Source organism: Silene latifolia, chromosome 2, assembly GCF_048544455.1.
Source record: "Silene latifolia isolate original U9 population chromosome 2, ASM4854445v1, whole genome shotgun sequence".
Classification (NCBI taxonomy): Eukaryota; Viridiplantae; Streptophyta; class Magnoliopsida; order Caryophyllales; family Caryophyllaceae; genus Silene; species Silene latifolia.
This window is the reverse complement of record NC_133527.1, coordinates 88210852-88228436: the sequence shown is the minus strand read 5'-3', so window position 1 is coordinate 88228436 and position 17585 is coordinate 88210852. Positions and strand designations below refer to the sequence as shown.

Sequence of the window (17585 nt, the reverse complement as noted above, 5' to 3'; positions counted from 1 at the left end):
TAGAAGACGTACCTGTGAAGATCGGGAGGTTCTTTATTCCCGTTGACTTCGTCGTTTTAGACATCCCCGAAGATGCACATACCCCTATTATTTTAGGGAGACCATTTTTGTCTACTGCCTGTGCAGTAATAGACGTCGGGGGGTAAGACGTTGACCTTTCAGGTTGGGGACGAGGAGCTGATATTCCATCAGTCTAAGTTCCGGAGGGCTCCCATGCAAGCTCAGCCTTGCAATGCCCTCTCTTCTATTGACCCTATTATTTACACTCCAAATGAAAATTTGGAATATTGTGCTGCTATTGTTACTCCTCCGCCTCATATTGAGAGCAAAAAGGAGGAAAGTTCGTCTGTTTTCCTTGCTGCAGGTACAGATGAAAACAATGAGGGAGCTGTCAAAGGGCATTTTGCAATAAACGTCAGTCAAGTTGGGAGTGACAGTGTTACAGCCGGTGAGAAAGGAGCGAGGGTGAGAAAAGTTCGAGCATATGTGGATGTGAACTATTCTCCTCCGAATGATCCAAGTTCAAGCTCATGGAAGCTGAAGAGGACGATCAATGTTGCTGAGGTGACGTCCTCCAGTCAGGAGCCCTCCGTGGGGCTACTGAATTGCTTTGGGAAGTGAGCGGGGAAATGCCCCGTGTAACACCTTGTAAAAACAAATTTTGAATTTTCCGTTGAACTTCTTTTATTGCTTTTAATTAGGACAATTAGATTTTAGACAATTTTTAGCGTAGATTTAAGACTATAGACTGTTACTTTGCGTATTTGGTATTTTGGGATATTCATGCACGTGTTTTTATGCAGGTTTGGGGAATTTTTACGCAAGTTCAAAGGAAGAAAGACGAATTAAGGAGCTTACACGAGTAAAAGAGCTCAATCGAGTACTTTTTGTACTCGATCGAGTGAAATGTGTATGATCGAGTGATTCCTGTTCAGTCGATCGAGTAAATCACAAATGAGGAGTTCTCGATTGAGTAAAATTCTACTCGATCGAGTAGATGGATTCATAAAGTCCTCGATCGAGTAGTTCTAAACCACTCGATCGAGTGAAATGGGAAAGGACACGAGGGAGTTTTCTTTAACTTCCTTATTTTTCTTTGTGATTTCATTCTAACCCCAATTTTTTCGTCTCCTTCCCCTAATTGCGATAAAAAAATCCCCAAATCCCCATTTATCTCGCCCTCATACCAAATCCGTCACCTACATCTTGTTGCTTGCTAATTAATCATTCAAAGCCCCTTATTTTCCCCTTGATTTGTGCCATTTAACACGGTTTATTAGCGGGTTTAGGGTTCGCGGTTTTCGATCAAAAAATCGCCATTTTTGCTTGTTATTTGAAGATTAATTGCAATTTGTAGGTTATTCTCATCAAGTAAGTAATTCATCCATCCTCATTGCATTTTATTTTCATTTGTTTCGAATTTTTATGAGGTAACTTGGAATTAGGGTTTCCAAATTCACTGTTTAGTCAAATTTTTCGACTTATACTGTCATTGTTTGCCCTTCTTTACCCTACTTGATGATCAATCCCCATTCCTCATTGCTTTAACATGTTTAAATTTGAATTTTACGCAAAATTTGCGATAAGGGTGATTTTCAGTCGGAATTTTCGACTGTCATTTGGGTTTTCAGTCGAATTTAGTCTGTCATATGCTTTATTCACCTCATTTGTTGCCTAATTGTTGCTGTTGATGCTTGCTATCCCGCCCCTATCGCTGTTTACATGCTTTAATTTGAAATTTTTGAGGAATATTGGGAATTTTTGTGATGTAAGTAGACTTTTTCGACTGGTAGGGGAACTGTCATGCTAGTTTTCATGCTGTTAGCCACTTTTTTCTTATAAATTCCCCTGCCCTTTGTATACAGGATGGAGTCTAGCTTACTGCCCTCCACTAGCTCGACTTCTAGTCCATCCTTGACTGAGACGGTGGTCCCTGCTGTTACCACCGCCTCCACTTCAGTTAGTACCGCAGCACCCGTGTTTTTAGTTTCAGCTGCCGGTACCGTTTTTACCCCAGCTAGCTCTGTTTCGGCTGCCACTTCCGTTACTACCACCACCACTACAAGCACTGCTGCTAGTCTTTCTTCGTCAGTGGTGGCCACAACAACCACATCCTCTACTCAGCCATTTGTTTTCACACGTGGCGGACTACTTTGCGATTCTGTTTGCCTTTAGAGCGGCCCTAGTTCTTCACACCGTCACTGCACGGGCTTCTACTTTGGGTTCTAGAGGCCGGGGCCGAGGTCGTGGACGTTACCGTTCTACACCAGCTCCTGCTACCTCTACTTCTGCCGCTCCCTCCACTTCAGCTGCTTCTCCTTCTGGCACGGTTACGGTCCGAGGGGACACCTCCCTCGACTCTCACCCCGACTATCCGCAGGTAATTTTTATTAACGCTGTACATCGTAAGAGGTTTTATCACCTCCTAGGCTGTGAGTTTGTACCTTTCCGGTTTTTAGATAAACCGGCACTTGAGAGACTCGGCATCTACGAGTCTGTTTGTGAGCTTCTACGGGGCACGGAGATGGCCGGACTCATCACTATGAGCGGCCGTACCTTTCTGGAGCTGAGTCTTGAGTAACTCAGCTCCTTTACCTTCTCCTCCGGGGCACACGACACTGCCCCTACTACTTCTTCGGTGTCTTTCCGGTTGTTCAACCGGACTTTTCCGATGACTTTGGAGGAGTTTGGTCGCAGACTTGGCCTTTCCTCTACGGGCGACACTACTGCCCCTAGGAGGGTCATCCGTTAGCTTTGGAGGACCTTGGCCCAGACCACCTTTCCTGAGCGAAAGATCGCACAGGTCTACCTTCCCCCTGCCCGTTACTTTTTTAGGATGATGGGGAGTACCATTTTCGGCCGAAAGGAGCCGAACAACATCACAAACACCGAGCTCTCCATCCTGGGCGGTTACCTGAACGTTGACTGTGAGGGTCCTTTTACCCTCAATATTGCCTACTTGACCGCCCAGTACTTTCAGGCCCAGGGGCTGAAGGAGACGGGATCTATTGCCTACGGTGGCATAGCCACCATTCTTGCCAGTTCCCTCTTCCCCGTCTGGCCTCGTGACTTGCAGTACCTCGAGGGAGAGAGGTTTCTGAGTCTAGATGCCATGCTTTCTCAGCATTGGCTGACCCCAGACTACCAGACATGGAAGATAGACGGTTCCTTGTCTGTAGACTTACCCTGTGACACTCTCCCCCGTCTAGCCCCTTTGCCTACTGTCGCTAGGGGCGACCGACTGCCACCTACCTCCACCGGTCTACCACCTTTCACTCAGACCACCTCCCACTATTCCCGCCGCCAAGAAGCGGCGTAGACTTGAGACTGGAGAGGGGTCCACACCTTCAGGGAGTACCCAGCCTTCCACGGCTACTCCCATCCCGACCCCTACTCCTACTCCTACTCCCACTCCTACACCCACCGACCAGACACAGGCTCAGCTGGTTTTTCCGGCTACTTTCGTACCACCTCCACCCTTTGTGGCGTCCGCGGTCATGGACCAAGGGCGCCGTGACGGTTTGTTGCTTGAGATTGCAGAGCGACATGCTCGTATGGAGAGGGACTTAGCTCTTACCTTGCACCCTCTGTACGAGTACCACTTGAGGCGACACCGTCCGATCCCGGAGGGTTGGCCACACCCTTCCTTTTACCGGTACCCAGCTGAGGGGTGCCCGGAGTCTGCTGAGGAGGAGGAGGACGAGGACGAGGACCCTGCGGTGGCTGCGGAGAGAGCTCGCGCTGAGCAGAGGAGGAGGAGAGAGGAGGAGGAGGATCCGGAGTTCAGGGTGGAGGACATCCATGACGAGGAGGCTGATGAGTAGCTACTGGTCTACTCACTTGCCCAGTTTTCTGACTGGTTTGGGGAAGTTCGTGTTTTGTATGTATTTCTTACTCTTTTATTTTGTCTCCTTTTTATTTCATTGTTTTTATTCTTTATTGGTTGTATATTCCCGTTCCCCTATATATATCTGCTGGTGTATGCTGGAGGACAACGAGGGCGTTGTCCGTTTTGGTTTGGGTAGGGTATTGCATCCTTTTGAGTCTGCATTTGCATTTGTTTTGCATTCACGTTTATTTATTTCAGCTTGCATTGTTTGTTTATTTCTTTAAAAAAAAAATTCAAAAAATAGAAAAAAAAATTAGAAAATTTCAAAAAATCCAAAAATTTTCACGTTTATTTTTGCATATTGGTTGAGTCGGAATGGTAGATTTCCGTGATGATAATGCACTATAACTTGTCATTTTACTTGAGCCTTGCACTTCTGTTGATAGTTATTAGCTTTGTCATACGCATAGTCTACGAGTTTCTGTTCAAATATAGCTGATTGTTTAGACTTGACCTGATAAATTGGCAAACTACTCCATAAATTCTGAGTTTTAGAGCCCATAACTGGTGATATTCATGACCGGTTCATTAGGAATTTAGAGTAGTACTCCTTGCATAGCATGTTCATCATTTTTGCACTTTTATGACATTCAATTTCTTGTCAAATGCACATATTCGGGTTTGTGGTTGGTGTCACATGCAGGGAGGTGCTTGCAAATTTTCCCCTTTTCTCATATTTTTCACCCATTTAGCTCCACATAAGCCAAAACTTGCCTTTTTGACCCATTAGCTACATCCAAAATTAAGCCTGCCTAGTCAAGCTAGTTTTAGTATGTCTTTTGTGGTATGATTTTCCATCTGCAGTTTGGCCCGTATTTATTTGTATGGAGTTGGTGTAAATAGAGGAGGGAGGAAAAGAAAAAAAAGAATTGAAAAAAAAAAACGTGAAAGAAAAAGAAAAAAAATGAAAAATGAAAAAAAAAGAAGGCTGATTTACGTGAGGAAAAAAAGAAAGAAAAAGTTGAAAAAATAAGTTTGATTTATTTGATTTATTCAGACGGTGTTTAAAAAAAGAAAGTTTGTGACCGTCTGACTCCTCCATTCTTATTCTATATTTTTGAGGAGATTGTGTATGAGTTTAGTGAGTTGTGTGCCAAATGAAGGGCAGTTGTACCTAGTTTTTCAGTCAGTTGAGATTCGGATGGTCTTATATGGTCATGTTAGGAACTAGCTTGACGCTTTTACCTCCACATTACCATAACTTGTTTTGCCTTTTCTCACCTGAACCTCACTATTCCCATATTATTTGTAAGCCCCTCTGTGTGACGGACATTATTGGTCGGAGTGTGTGCATTAGTACTTGAATTGTCTTTCATTTTTGTTGCATGCATGCTATGTAGGTCGCAGTTAGGTGAGTGACTGTCTTTTCTTCTCTCTTTTACATATAACATTCACCCTTTGCTTCATGAGAGAAGAGTGACCACGAGAGAGTCCGATTTTGTTGCTCTTGCAAGGTCGATAAGTTGGTTATATTTCTGAACAGCTTATAACTCGTTTGCGTATTGACTGCTTAGCTTTAACTGTTAGTTTTTGTTGCATTAAATTGGTTCAAGTAGACAAGTTAAGCTAACTCTGAGTTTTCATTTCCGTTCCATTAGTTGCATTTTAGTTTACTCGAGGACGAGTAAAGGTTCGGTTTGGGGAGATTTGATACGTGCATATTATATAGTCTTTTTAGCCTATTTCAGCACGTATTTCTATGCATTTTTTGTACTGTTTATATAGTATTATGCCCCGAATTGGCTACTTTGGTTCGTTTTGTCCATTTTGTAGAAATGAACGCGAAAGTAGTGGAATCGTACCCTTTTTTGTCGTTTTTGCATGCATTTAGAGGAGACGGGATTTTCCAGAGTGAGATACTGCATTGGGAAGCGTGAAGGCACGGATTACGAGGCAGTCGAGCATGAACTTAAGCTGATTTGAAGACAAAAGACTCGATCGAGTGGTTTTACTGCTCGATCGAATGGTTTTGATAGTCTTGGTTGGTCGATCGAGTAGTTTTCTACTCGATCCAGGGGTGCTCTAAAGAGGAGTTGCTCCATCGAGTAACTATTCTACTCGATCGAGTAGATTATGCTGAGTTTTGCTCGATCGAGTGGTTTTATTCCACTCGATCGAGAGGTTTCTGTTCTCATGGGCTTTAATTAGCCCGTGAGTTGTTTTATTTCGAGAAACTTAGTTGTTTTCCATTTAAGAACGAATTAGCTAGGTCATTAGTATCTATTCATTACTTAGCTTTTATCCAATTTTCAAGACTGCATTACTTTTTGCTCTTCACTGTAACTTTACTTTGGGATTTATTTCGCTCGGATTTGACTGTTCTTTACGCCAGATTCGCACGTTTGTAATCTCTTCCTCTTCTCTTAATAATAATCAATCGTTTGTTTGCTTTAATCTTTTGTTTCACTTCGTTTATTCTTTTGCCCTAATTTACCCTTTTATGCGATTTAATCATTGTTTTAGTATGTTGAATGCTGGTTATTTATCTGCTGTTAGTCTTGATAGTATTAATAACGATATGAGTAGTTAAACTTCTTTCATGTTTGGATTAGTGGATCTACGGTAGAAATGCGATGATGTAGTAAATAGTTTAGACGAGTTAATTGTGAGATTCTGTCACCATAGACATTTAATTATATTTTACCGACTTTGTTGAGTGCACGCTTCTGAGTCATCCCTTTAATCTGGCAAAAATTAATCCTAGATCGAAAGATTGGACTAAATCGGCCTGCTATGAACAGTAGACTACCCTGACGAGGATGAAAGTTAAGTTAGTGGTATTTTAGGATAGAAAGTGGACCGAAAGGACCTTTCCGTATCCATCTCACATTAATCTGTCTAAGTTGTTTACAGTTGAGTCACTGGACTGCCGTAGTGAACCGAAATCCTGACATGACCTCTTTCTATTGATAGTTTAAATCTATTCTCCTGCTTTAACTGCTCTTTTCTCTGCTCCTCTTCCTTTAAAACTTTTAGTTTAGAAAACAATTCAAACACCCCCCATTTATGACCAAATAGACGGACTTTTACAGATATCTTGCCTCCCTGAGGAGATCGACGTGACTTCCCTAGCTATATAGTTAGTTTAGTTAGTTTATTTTTGATAGGTACACGACAGACGTATCACGTGCCTATTTGCAGCAGGAGCTGTTAACCAGGCTAACAATATTTTATAGGATGACTAGGGACAAACCAAGCACACCCTTGTCTTGCCAGGGATACCAAACACAAATCAGGCCAACAACAATTACATTAACAGCACTCAGGGAACATCAACTGTCAGTCCAGGTTCATCGGGCCACAAGTACTGCAATCAGGCTAGCCACCAGCTGCCACCTTGGCCAGCTGAATCTTTGTTCAACTAATCACAAATTAATCCTAAGGAACCAGGTGAAATTCCTAAAGCATTGCACAAAAATTCAGACTGTAAAGCTAGTTGTAGGAGGGTAAATCAGATAAAGCAAAGTTGCGATTTTTGGCCAAACAAGGGAAAAACTCTCAACAAAGAAGCTCTTGGCCTATTTCAGCATTTATTAGATAGAGCCTTGAGCCACGGAAGATGCCTGAACCATGGCCATTTGACCTTCAACAACCAGCCAAAGAAATACAACAATCAAGGACAACATGTCATTATCAACCTGCATCTCTTTTGTTCTTGTTCAGTTTGCTTTAATTTCTTTTGCATCCGTTGTAAAATAATTCCACTACTCTTGTTTGCTTCCTAAGTTTAATCCTGGCCCTTAGATGGAGATATCTAGGGTTTCATTTGTACTGAGACTTCACAGGAAGGCCTATATAAGGACCATTCCTCAGGCTGTTTTACTCAGACTTGATTAATGAAAACCTTGAGATTTCTCTCAAAAATTTGCAAATATTATTAACTTTGCTGAGTCTTAGTTGTAAGTCAGACTTAATATCTTCTTGTGCTTACTTAGAAGGTGATTAAGGATCTAAAGTATTACTTAGAACAGATCTGTGCTCACTTGAACTGTTTTGAGTGCATTGTCTGTCTATTGTGAGTTTGCTCTGTGCTTGCTTGAGTAAATTCATTCCAGGCTTCCTAAATTGTTAAGTTTAACCTCTGTGCTTGCTTGAGGGTAAATTTGATAATTATATCCGGGTTTCTAGGTCATAAAAAGAATCATTCAATCCAACTGAGAAAACGTACTGTCTGAGAATCAAACTGTGTCAGTCTGGTTTTCTATTTATTAAAAATACTTAGAATTTGTTTAAAATTATGAGATTTGACACAGTTTAATTTTACCATTTTAACTAAATTTTCACCAAGTTTCATATTTTTTCAAGTCTATTTACTATTTTTAAAAAATTCCTCAAGTTTATTGCAGTCCCTGGTAATTGCTCCTTGTCTGTTTCAGGGTTTGTTCAAATTGTGTTTGTCCCCATAGCTTACACTACAAATTCTGGTTATTAGAGCTTAGGTTATAACACAATCCTACCTTATGTTAGTCTTGAGTGAGAGAAAAGTGAGTTCATTTTCCCAGCTACATCAAAACTACAAAAAAACAACCCAATGAGTGAAGAGAGACTTGCTGGTATTGAGACCAGAATAGAGAACCTAGCATGAAATGTGGATACCTTGCTCAATGCTGTCCATACTGTCATGGAGAGATTTCCAAACCATGACCCAAGAAGGCAACCACCACTTTTCGGAGGAAGAGGAAGGGGGAGAGGGATTGCAATGGGAGCAGGAAGGAGGTAACCACATCATGATCCATATAAGTAAGCCATATCTGAATCAGATGACTCAAGAATGGAGGAAGGAATCTATGATGCCAGAGACAAAGATGTAAAGGTAGACATTCCTGACTTCCATGGTAGTTTAAATCCTGAGGATTTGTTAGATTGGCTTACATCTGTTGAGAGAGTCTTTGAGTTTAAGGATTATGATGACAGAAAAGCTTTTAAAGTTGCCATCTTAAAACTCAAAGGATATGCATATCTTTGGTATGAAAGTATGAAACACCAAAGGATTAGAGATGGTAAGGAACCAGCCAGGTCTTGGCTTAAGTTGAAAAAGAAATTAAAGGAGAAATTCATAGCCAAAGACTATACCCAAGATATCTTTATTAAACTGACTCAGTTAAGACAAGAACAACTATCTGTTGAGGCCTACCTTAGAAACTTTGAACAGCTAACCCTGCAATGTGAAGTTACTGAGAAACCTGAGCAAAAGATTGCTAGGTTTATTGAGGGTTTGGATCTTAAGATAGCTAGCAGGGTAAGGATGCAGCAGGTTTGGTCATTTGATGAGGCAGTTAACCTAGCCTTAAGAGTTGAGAATTTGGGAAAAGCAAAACCTGTAACACCCAAATTTCCCACCAGACCAGCATTCAAACCTTATACTAGTCTTAAGATCACTGAGACACCTAAACCAACTACCCAACCCACAGAAGACAAAGGGAAGACACCTATATATCCTAAAACCAACCCACCTCTATCCAGGGATAAGATCAAGTGCTTTCAGTGCCAAGGCTTTGGCCATTTCAAGAAGGATTATCCTTCTAACAGGGCTCTTACAACTATGGAGATTTAAGAGTGAGAAAGGGAAGGTCTAGTTGAGTATGAGGAAGATGAAACATTGATCCTAGAAGAAGTGGAAGCTGAGGGGGAAACTGATCAAGGACAAGTTGTAGCCCACCCTGACACAGGGCACAGTTTGGTCCTATGGAGGGTTATGCACTCTCAACCAGCTCCTCTAGAAGCTGATCAAAGATCCATGATATTCAGGAGTAGATGCACTGTCTAAGGGAGGGTGTGTAATCTAATTATTGATGGAGTTAGTTGTACCAGTGTAACTTCCACCATTATGGTCAACAAGTTGAGTGTACCTACCCAGGAGCACCCCAGTCCATACAAGTTATGGTGGTTAAACAAAGGTTCTGAAGTGAGAGTTGACAACCAGTGCATTGTTCCTTTTTCAATTGGGAAGGTGCACAAGGATGAAGTGTTATGTGATGTGGTCCCTATGGATGCCTGTCACCTACTGTTAGGGAGGCCATGGGAGTTTGACAGGAACATCACTCACCAGGGAAAGGAAAATGTCTATAGTTTCAAGCACAATGGCAAGAAAGTCACCCTGACTCCCTTGCCACTAAACCAAAGAGGCTATGGAAGTCCTAATATGCCTGAGGAAGTCAATGAAGTGCTGTTTCTGTCTGAGGCAGCCATGATCAAAGAGCTAAAGTAAGAGCAGCCTGTGATATTGCTAATATCAAGGGAAATCAACACTGAGGAGAGTGCTGGTGTGCCTGCAAAGGTTGAACCTCTGATTCAGAAATAAATGGAGGTTTTTCCAGCTGAGTTACCTAGTGGATTGCCACCCCTGAGAGGAATTGAGCATCACATAGACCTTGTACCCGATTATGTGCTTCCTAACAGGCCAGCATACAGATGTGATCCCACAACAACCAAGGAACTGCAGCATCAGATTGAAGAGTTAATGACAATGGGGTTTGTGAGGGAATCATTGAGTCTATGTGTAGTGCCTGCTTTACTGGTACTTAAGAAAGATGGAACATGGAGGATGTGTACTAATAGTAGGGCTATAAACAACATTACAGTCAAGTACAGATTCCCTATTCCATGGTTGGATGACATGTTGGATGAGCTCAGTGGGGCTCAGATATTTTCAAAGATATATCTCAAGCAAGGATATCATGAAGTATGGATAAGAGAAGGTGATGAATGGAAAACAGCTTTCAAAACCAAGCATGGTCTGTATGAATGGCTTGTCATGCCATTTGGGTTGTCTAATGCCCCAAGCACTTTCATGAGGCTAATGACTGAAGTTCTGAGGCCTTGCCTTAGAAAATTTGTTGTAGTATACTTTGATGGCATACTCATCTACAACAACAGTCCATCTGAACATCTGTCACATTTGGAAGCAGTTTTTAAAATACTCAGGGAGCAGAAATTGTATGGAAAGCTTGAGAAATACACCTTCATGGTCAATGAGGTAGCATTTTTAGGATATATTGTATCTGGAATACGGATATCAGTTGATCAGGAGAAGATCAAGGCTATACAGACATGGCCAGTCCCACAAACAATCACAAAAAGTAAGGGGATTCCATGGCCTGACATCTTTTTACAGGAGATTCATCAAGAATTTTAGTACAGTTGTTGCACCAATCACTAAGTGCATGAGAAAGGGAGACTTCCAATGGACTGAAGCTGCTCAGCAGTCCTTTGAGAAAATCAAGAAGTTGATATGTGAGACTCCCATTCTAAAGTTACTTGACTTTGAACAATTGTTTTAGGTAGAGTGTGATGCTAGTAAAGTTGGAATAGGAGCTGTCCTAATCCAGGGATAAAAACCAGTGGCTTACTTCAGTGAGAAACTGAATGGGGCAAAGTTGAGGTATTCCACTTATGACAGGGAGTTCTATGCCATCATCAGAGCCCTTATACATTGGGGTTATTACCTAAAACCCAAGCCATTTGTGCTGCACTCAGATCATGAGGCTCTGAAATAAATCAAGGGTCAACACAAGCTGAGCCATAGGCATACTAAATGGGTGGAATTCTTGCAAGCTTTCACATTTTGAAGCAAATACAAGGAAAGAAAGCAAAATGTGGTAAGACACTCTCTGCTAACTGTCATGAGCAACAAGGTACTTGGGTTTGAATTCATGAAGGAGATGTATAAGGAGGATCCTGATTTCTCTAAGGAGTGGATTACTCACACAGAGGGAGGACTAGCTCAGGGAAAGAGATATGTGCTGCAAGGAGGCTTCCTGTTCCATGGTAACAAGCTGTGTGTGCTAAAGGGATCCTACAGAGATTTGCTGATCAGAGAAGTCCATTCAGGAGGACTAGGGGGTCATTTTGGGGTCCAGAAAACCCTGGAAATCTTACAGGATCAGTTTTACTGGCCCAGGATGATAGGTGATGTTTAGGCAGTCCTTAGAAGGTGCTCTACATGCCATAAAGCCAAGAGCTCCTTCCAAGCAGGACCATACACTCCACTGCCTGTCCCTGATAAACCTTGGGAAGATGTGAGCCTTGATTTCATTGTGGCCCTGCCTAGAACACAGAGAAGCAAGGACTCAATCATGGTGGTTGTGGACAGGTTCACTAAGATGTCTCACTTTATAGCCTGCAAGAAACCTGAGGATGCTGCCAGTGTTGCTGAGTTATATCTCAAGGAAATTGTGAGACTCCATGGGATTCCTAAGACAATTGTATCAGACAGGGATACCAAGTTCATGAGTTACTTCTGGAAGACCCTATGGAAGCTGCTAAAGACAAAGCTCTTGTTTAGTACCACCCACCACCCGTAGACAGATGGCCAAACTGAGGTCACTAACAAAACTTTGTGAAGGATACTAAGGTGTCTAGTTAGCAAGACTTTCATGGATTGATATTTGAAGCTAGCTGCATCTGAATTTGCATTCAATAGGGCACCATGTACTGCTCTACTGCTATTGGTCACAGTCCTTTTGAGATAGTCTATGGGGTTAATCCACTTATGCCCTTGGACTTGTCTTCTGTCCCAAGGGAAGAATTTAATCCTGATGCCAAGAAAATAGCTGAACAACTACTAAAGTTGCATGAGACTGCGATAAAACAAATTGAGAGGTCCAATGAGCTATACAAGAAACAATCCAAGAAGCCTAGAAAGAAGAAGGAATTTGAGGCAGGAGATCTGCTCTGGCTACACCTCAGGAAAGAAAGGTTCCCATAAAAAAGAAAGAACAAGCTTATGCCTAGGGCAGATGGGCCATTTGAGGTCTTAGAAAGGATTGGTCCAAATGCTTATAAAATTGACTTGCTAGGGGACTATAGAGTTCATGAAACATTAAATGTGGGTGATGTCAGTCCATTCTATGAAGATTCTTAGGAGGAGGAGGAGGGTCCATGCGTGAGGTCTAGCCCTAATCAACCAAGGGGGAGGGGGGGGGGGGTGGGTTTGCAGCAAAAGCTGTTAACAAGGCTAGCAATCTTTTAGAGGATGACAAAGGACAAACCAAGCACACCCTTGTCTTGCCAGGGATACCAGACACAAATAAGGCCAACAACGATCACAGCAACAACACTCAGGCAACATCAACTGTCAGTCCAGGTTCATCAGGCCACAAGTACAACAATCAGGCTAGCCACCAGCTGCCACCTTGGCCAGCTGAATCTTTGTTCAACTAATCACAAATTAATCCTAAGGAGCCAGGTCAAATTTCTAAAGCATTACACAAAATTTCAGACTGAAAAGCTAGTTGCAGGAGGATAAATCAGATAAAGCAAAGTTGCGATTTTTGGCCAAACAAGGGAAAAACTCTCAACAAAGAAGCTCTTGGCCTATTTCAGCATTCATTAGATAGAGCCTTGAGCCACAGAAGATGCCTGAACCAAGGCCATTTGACCTTCAACAACCAGCCATAGAAATACAACAGCCAAGGACAACATGTCATTATCAACCTGCAGCTCTTTTGTTCTTGTTCAGTTTGCTTTAATTTCTTTTGCAGCCGTTGTAAAATAATTCCACTACTCTTGTTTGCTTCCTAAGTTTAATCCTGGCCCTTAGATGGAGATATCTAAGGTTTCATTTGTACTGAGACTTCACAGGAAGGCCTATATAAGGACCATTCCTCAGTCTGTTTTACTCAGACTTGATTAATGAAAACCTTGAGATTTCTCTCAAAAATTTGCAAATCTTATTAACTTTGTTGAGTCTTAGTTGCAAGTCAGACTTAATATCTGATGTGAACATTATTTGCGCACATTTAGTCCCCTAATTGAGCCTATTTTGCATACTATTATAACATTCTATGGCCATTTTATCCGTCAAAACCTTCCTATTTGCTTTTCTATCGCATTTCATATGTTTTGTAGAAAAGGAGATAATAAGGCGGAAATCCCCGTCTTTCATGCATATTTGGAAGCTACTTGACGATACTAGATGGACTAGTATGAAGAGGAAGCAAGGACTAAAGATCAATCCCACAAGAATAAAACGGAAGTGAGAAAAAGGGAAGAAAAGAAGAAGTATCATTGCTGAAGAACAATCCGAGCGGATTGTCTCCAATCCACCCGTCTCCTCACAACACAATCCGAGTGGATTTCCACCAAAGACGCTCGGATTGCCCCGCCAGAATTCGCCCGGATGCTCGTCTTCCATCAACAGAATCCGTCCGTCCCGACCTTAATCCGCCCGGATTCCAGCCCAGCGCAATTTCGTCTTCTCCAAGCTACAAAGAAAGAAGCCCTTCCTTCGAGAAATACCGGCTCCTCCCTGTTCCATTTAAAAAGTGTAATTACTAGTTTAGCCCTTAGTTAACCCTAATGCATCCACCGAATTTCCACTATAAATACCCCATCTTTGTAATTAATCAAGTGTGTGGTTTTTAGGAGGAAATTCTCTTAGATTAGATTAGGAGTAGATTAGAATAAATTATCATTTAATCTCTCCATAAATTACACATTAATCTCTCCTTAATTATTGTTCAAGTTTATTATTCAAGTTTATTATTGGGTAATTGAAGATTATTGGGTTATTGGAGGATTGACAACCCTTCATCAATCAATCAAGTTTCTTCTTTTATTCTTGCTTTATTATTTGGATCACCTCAAGTTTGGTATAATTCCTTTACCCTTTAATCTTTATTGTTCATTTCTTCATTCTATTATCATGTTTATACTTGTTGTGATGTTTGACACCATTAATGACATGTTTCCCTTGATAATGAGTGAGTAGTTACTTAGCTAGGATTAGTGGGTAATTAAGGGAAACAAACATGGAGATTGATTCATGCTTAATCTAATATGTTCACATGATTAAATTGCTTGCTTGATGTGATGTCAAGTTTATGCACATGTTATGTTTGATGAAATGCTAAGCCTATGAATCCTTGCATTTACAACCATCTCTTATCTATTCAACTTGACTTGTAAGATATAAACCAACTCGAGTCTTGTTAGACCATGCATAGAAGTTGATTAGGAGGAAAGTAAGTCGACTTGTAGGTGTTGTACAATCTAATCGATTCGGCTCCGGGACCCAACTCTTCCTAAGAACCGTAAGACATAACCCAACTCGGTTCCTCCACAACATTAATTGCTTGCAACTTTGTAAACATGTTTGTATGATCAACACCATGAATCCCCTATGACCCCATGATATCCTAGCACTTTTAGCCATTTGTTTACATATTTTTATTTATTGCTTGTTCTACTTTATTGCTTTTATTAGTCTAGAACACAACTACAAACCCCATCAATTGTGACACTAGCATAAATTGAGATAGATAGACTTAGAACCCAAAGCACACCGTCCCATGGATCGACCTCGACTTACCGCTAACTAGTTGTATGTTGAGTATTATAAATGTGTTTGATGGGATGTGACCCGACGACATCACCCGGATCAAAATGGTGCCGTTGCCGGGGATGGTGCTATGTGATTAAGTTCTTACTTGTTTGTCTATTTTAATTGTGCTTTCACCTTGAGGAACTTGTTCCTCAAGGATTGTTCTTACCATTTTTGTGTAATTTCCATGCTTGTAGTTTTTAACTTGTCTTAACTAGGATGATGACCCAAGACTTAACATATGGAGTATGTGGTAGATTCTTTGAGTATGACTATGGGTATGGGGAGTTCTAAGAGCAAGTCAACACAAACCTACCTTATTACTTGTACAACGAAAATCCTAACCACTACCCCAATTTTTCCCACCAAAATCACCACACCCAATATCAACAACAACCGCCCACCCAATACCCATTTCACAATGAACTTCAATTGCCACAATACAACCACTTTCACACCTACCCACAACAAAAAGATGAACCCATTCAAAACATGATTCTCCAAATGATGGGAGATCAACAAAACTTCTTCAACCAAATGCTAGAAGAGAGCCGAAAAGAAGAAAATGTTCTTAAAGACATTGTTATCCAAAGAGAGGAATTGAGGATTCAAATTGCCCAATTAAAAGAATCCCAAGCAATCACTCCCCACCATTCTTTGGACATTGAGCACAATTGCGAATTTGAAGTAGTAACCTTTGACATGGAAAATGAGAAGTGGGAGGAGCCAAGTTCCTTGAGTTCTTGTGACTATGAAAGTGTTGTGTTCGATGAAGAGGACATGAGGTTGAGCAAACCAAATACTCTTAACCTTTGTGAGTATGAGGGTGTGTCTTTTGGTATGGACGTCTAGGTGTTGGAAAAAGAGTTAAATGAAGCCCACATTTATGATTCATGTGAAGATAGCAACAATGATGATGAACCTAGAGGAGGGACTCACAATATCACCTTGCTTGAGGAGCCTATCCTTGAGACTTTTGAGATACCCTATCATGAAGAAGAACGTCCTTCCTTTATCCTTCATGAAGACCACTTGGCACCTATCTTGGAGCCAATGATCATTGAAGAGGATATGATAGACCTTCTTCAAAAGGCCAAAGTTTCTTACAAGAGCTACTTGGTGAAAATGCTCAAGGAGAAAATTGCTCGTGAGGCTACTTGTGAAGATTTGGCACCCGCAATCTCAACTCCTATGGTTTCCAATCATCAAAGTTATGAAAATTCTCCTTCTACCTTGGAAGGATTGAAAAATCAAAATGCTATCATCATCACCAAAATTGAAGAAGAAGTTGGTAAGTGGAAGTCCATGGATGAAAATGAACCATACTTCATACATTGTATTGACAAGAATCATGTGCTTGCTAGTTTGAAGCATTGTAAGAAGCCAAGTGCCAAGGGCAAAACAAATGGGAGAGTGTTCGGCAAGTTCTATTCCAAGCCAAGATGGCTAAACTACGTTTTGACATCGCCAATCTCCTATTTGTGCTTATATGAAGCCCATTCAAAAGCCTTTGACCGGTTGTTGAGAGCATTAAGCAACATGGACAACATCAATAATCATGGCAAGACGGAATGAGTTTGGTGGAGTCCTCCCTCAAACCACCATTTGTAAGATATCCTTTGCTTTCACTTTGCATTATATTTCCACTTGCATTTAGTTATTTGCATATACATTTAGCTTGCATTTGTATTATATTTCATATTGCATTTACATTAGTTAGTTCATATAGTATAAATTGCATTGTAAGATATCTCACATGATTCATGTAGATAGTTGCATATAGACTAGAATTCATGCATAGTCACTAATGGCCAAACCTATTCATTTCTACACTAGAAATAGTGTTTAAATCGGTTTGGGGAGGTTTGATCATAGGTGACCATAGTTTACTAGAAATCATGCATCATATAGTATAGTTTAGATTGCATTCATTTGTTATATATGTCATATAGAATTGCACTTAGTTAGAGCATGCATTCATTCATATCATATCATTGCATTTGTACTTTATTTCCATAAAATCAAAAGACCAAAAACATGTATTTCCTTTTTTCCTACTCCTACATGTACATTGAGGACAATGTCCAAAATAAAGTGGGGGATGGGAATTTATATTCCAAAATGCATAAAAATTGAAATTTTTCGGAAAACCCAAAAAATATGTCTTTTAAGTTCATAAAAATAAAAACCATAAAAATTTGAAAAATTGAAAACTCCAAAAACAAGTTCATTTTCTTTATAGTGTAGTCTTGTATATATTGTTTTGTATATATTGTGTTTGTTCATCCTTTTTCACATTGATTGACTACGCCACATCCGAGACATGAGGATAATGAAGACCGCATGGTATGATCTTTCCAATCTCCTTTTTTC

At 40.9% G+C, this 17585-nt stretch overlaps 1 protein-coding gene across 1 annotated transcript; it reads left to right on the top strand.

Annotated features, from left to right (window-relative positions):
- The first annotated feature begins 11511 nt into the window (after nucleotides 1-11511).
- Nucleotides 11512-12596, top strand: LOC141641057 (uncharacterized). The gene is made up of 3 exons (XM_074449734.1): nucleotides 11512-11797; nucleotides 11864-12063; nucleotides 12312-12596. The coding sequence occupies exons 1-3, from the start codon at nucleotides 11512-11514 to the stop codon at nucleotides 12594-12596; spliced, it is 771 nt and encodes a 256-aa protein (XP_074305835.1).
- Nucleotides 12597-17585: the final 4989 nt, after the last annotated feature.

Bases quoted from the DNA above. Each gene is read 5' to 3' on its own strand.
- LOC141641057 (XM_074449734.1), top strand. From the start codon at position 11,512: ATGAGCAACAAGGTACTTGGGTTTGAATTCATGAAGGAGATGTATAAG. The intron at 11,798-11,863 runs GTGATGTTTAGG...CCTTCCAAGCAG, and splicing joins TTACTGGCCCAGGATGATAG to GACCATACACTCCACTGCCT. The intron at 12,064-12,311 runs GTGAGACTCCAT...TGCATTCAATAG, and splicing joins AGTTATATCTCAAGGAAATT to GGCACCATGTACTGCTCTAC.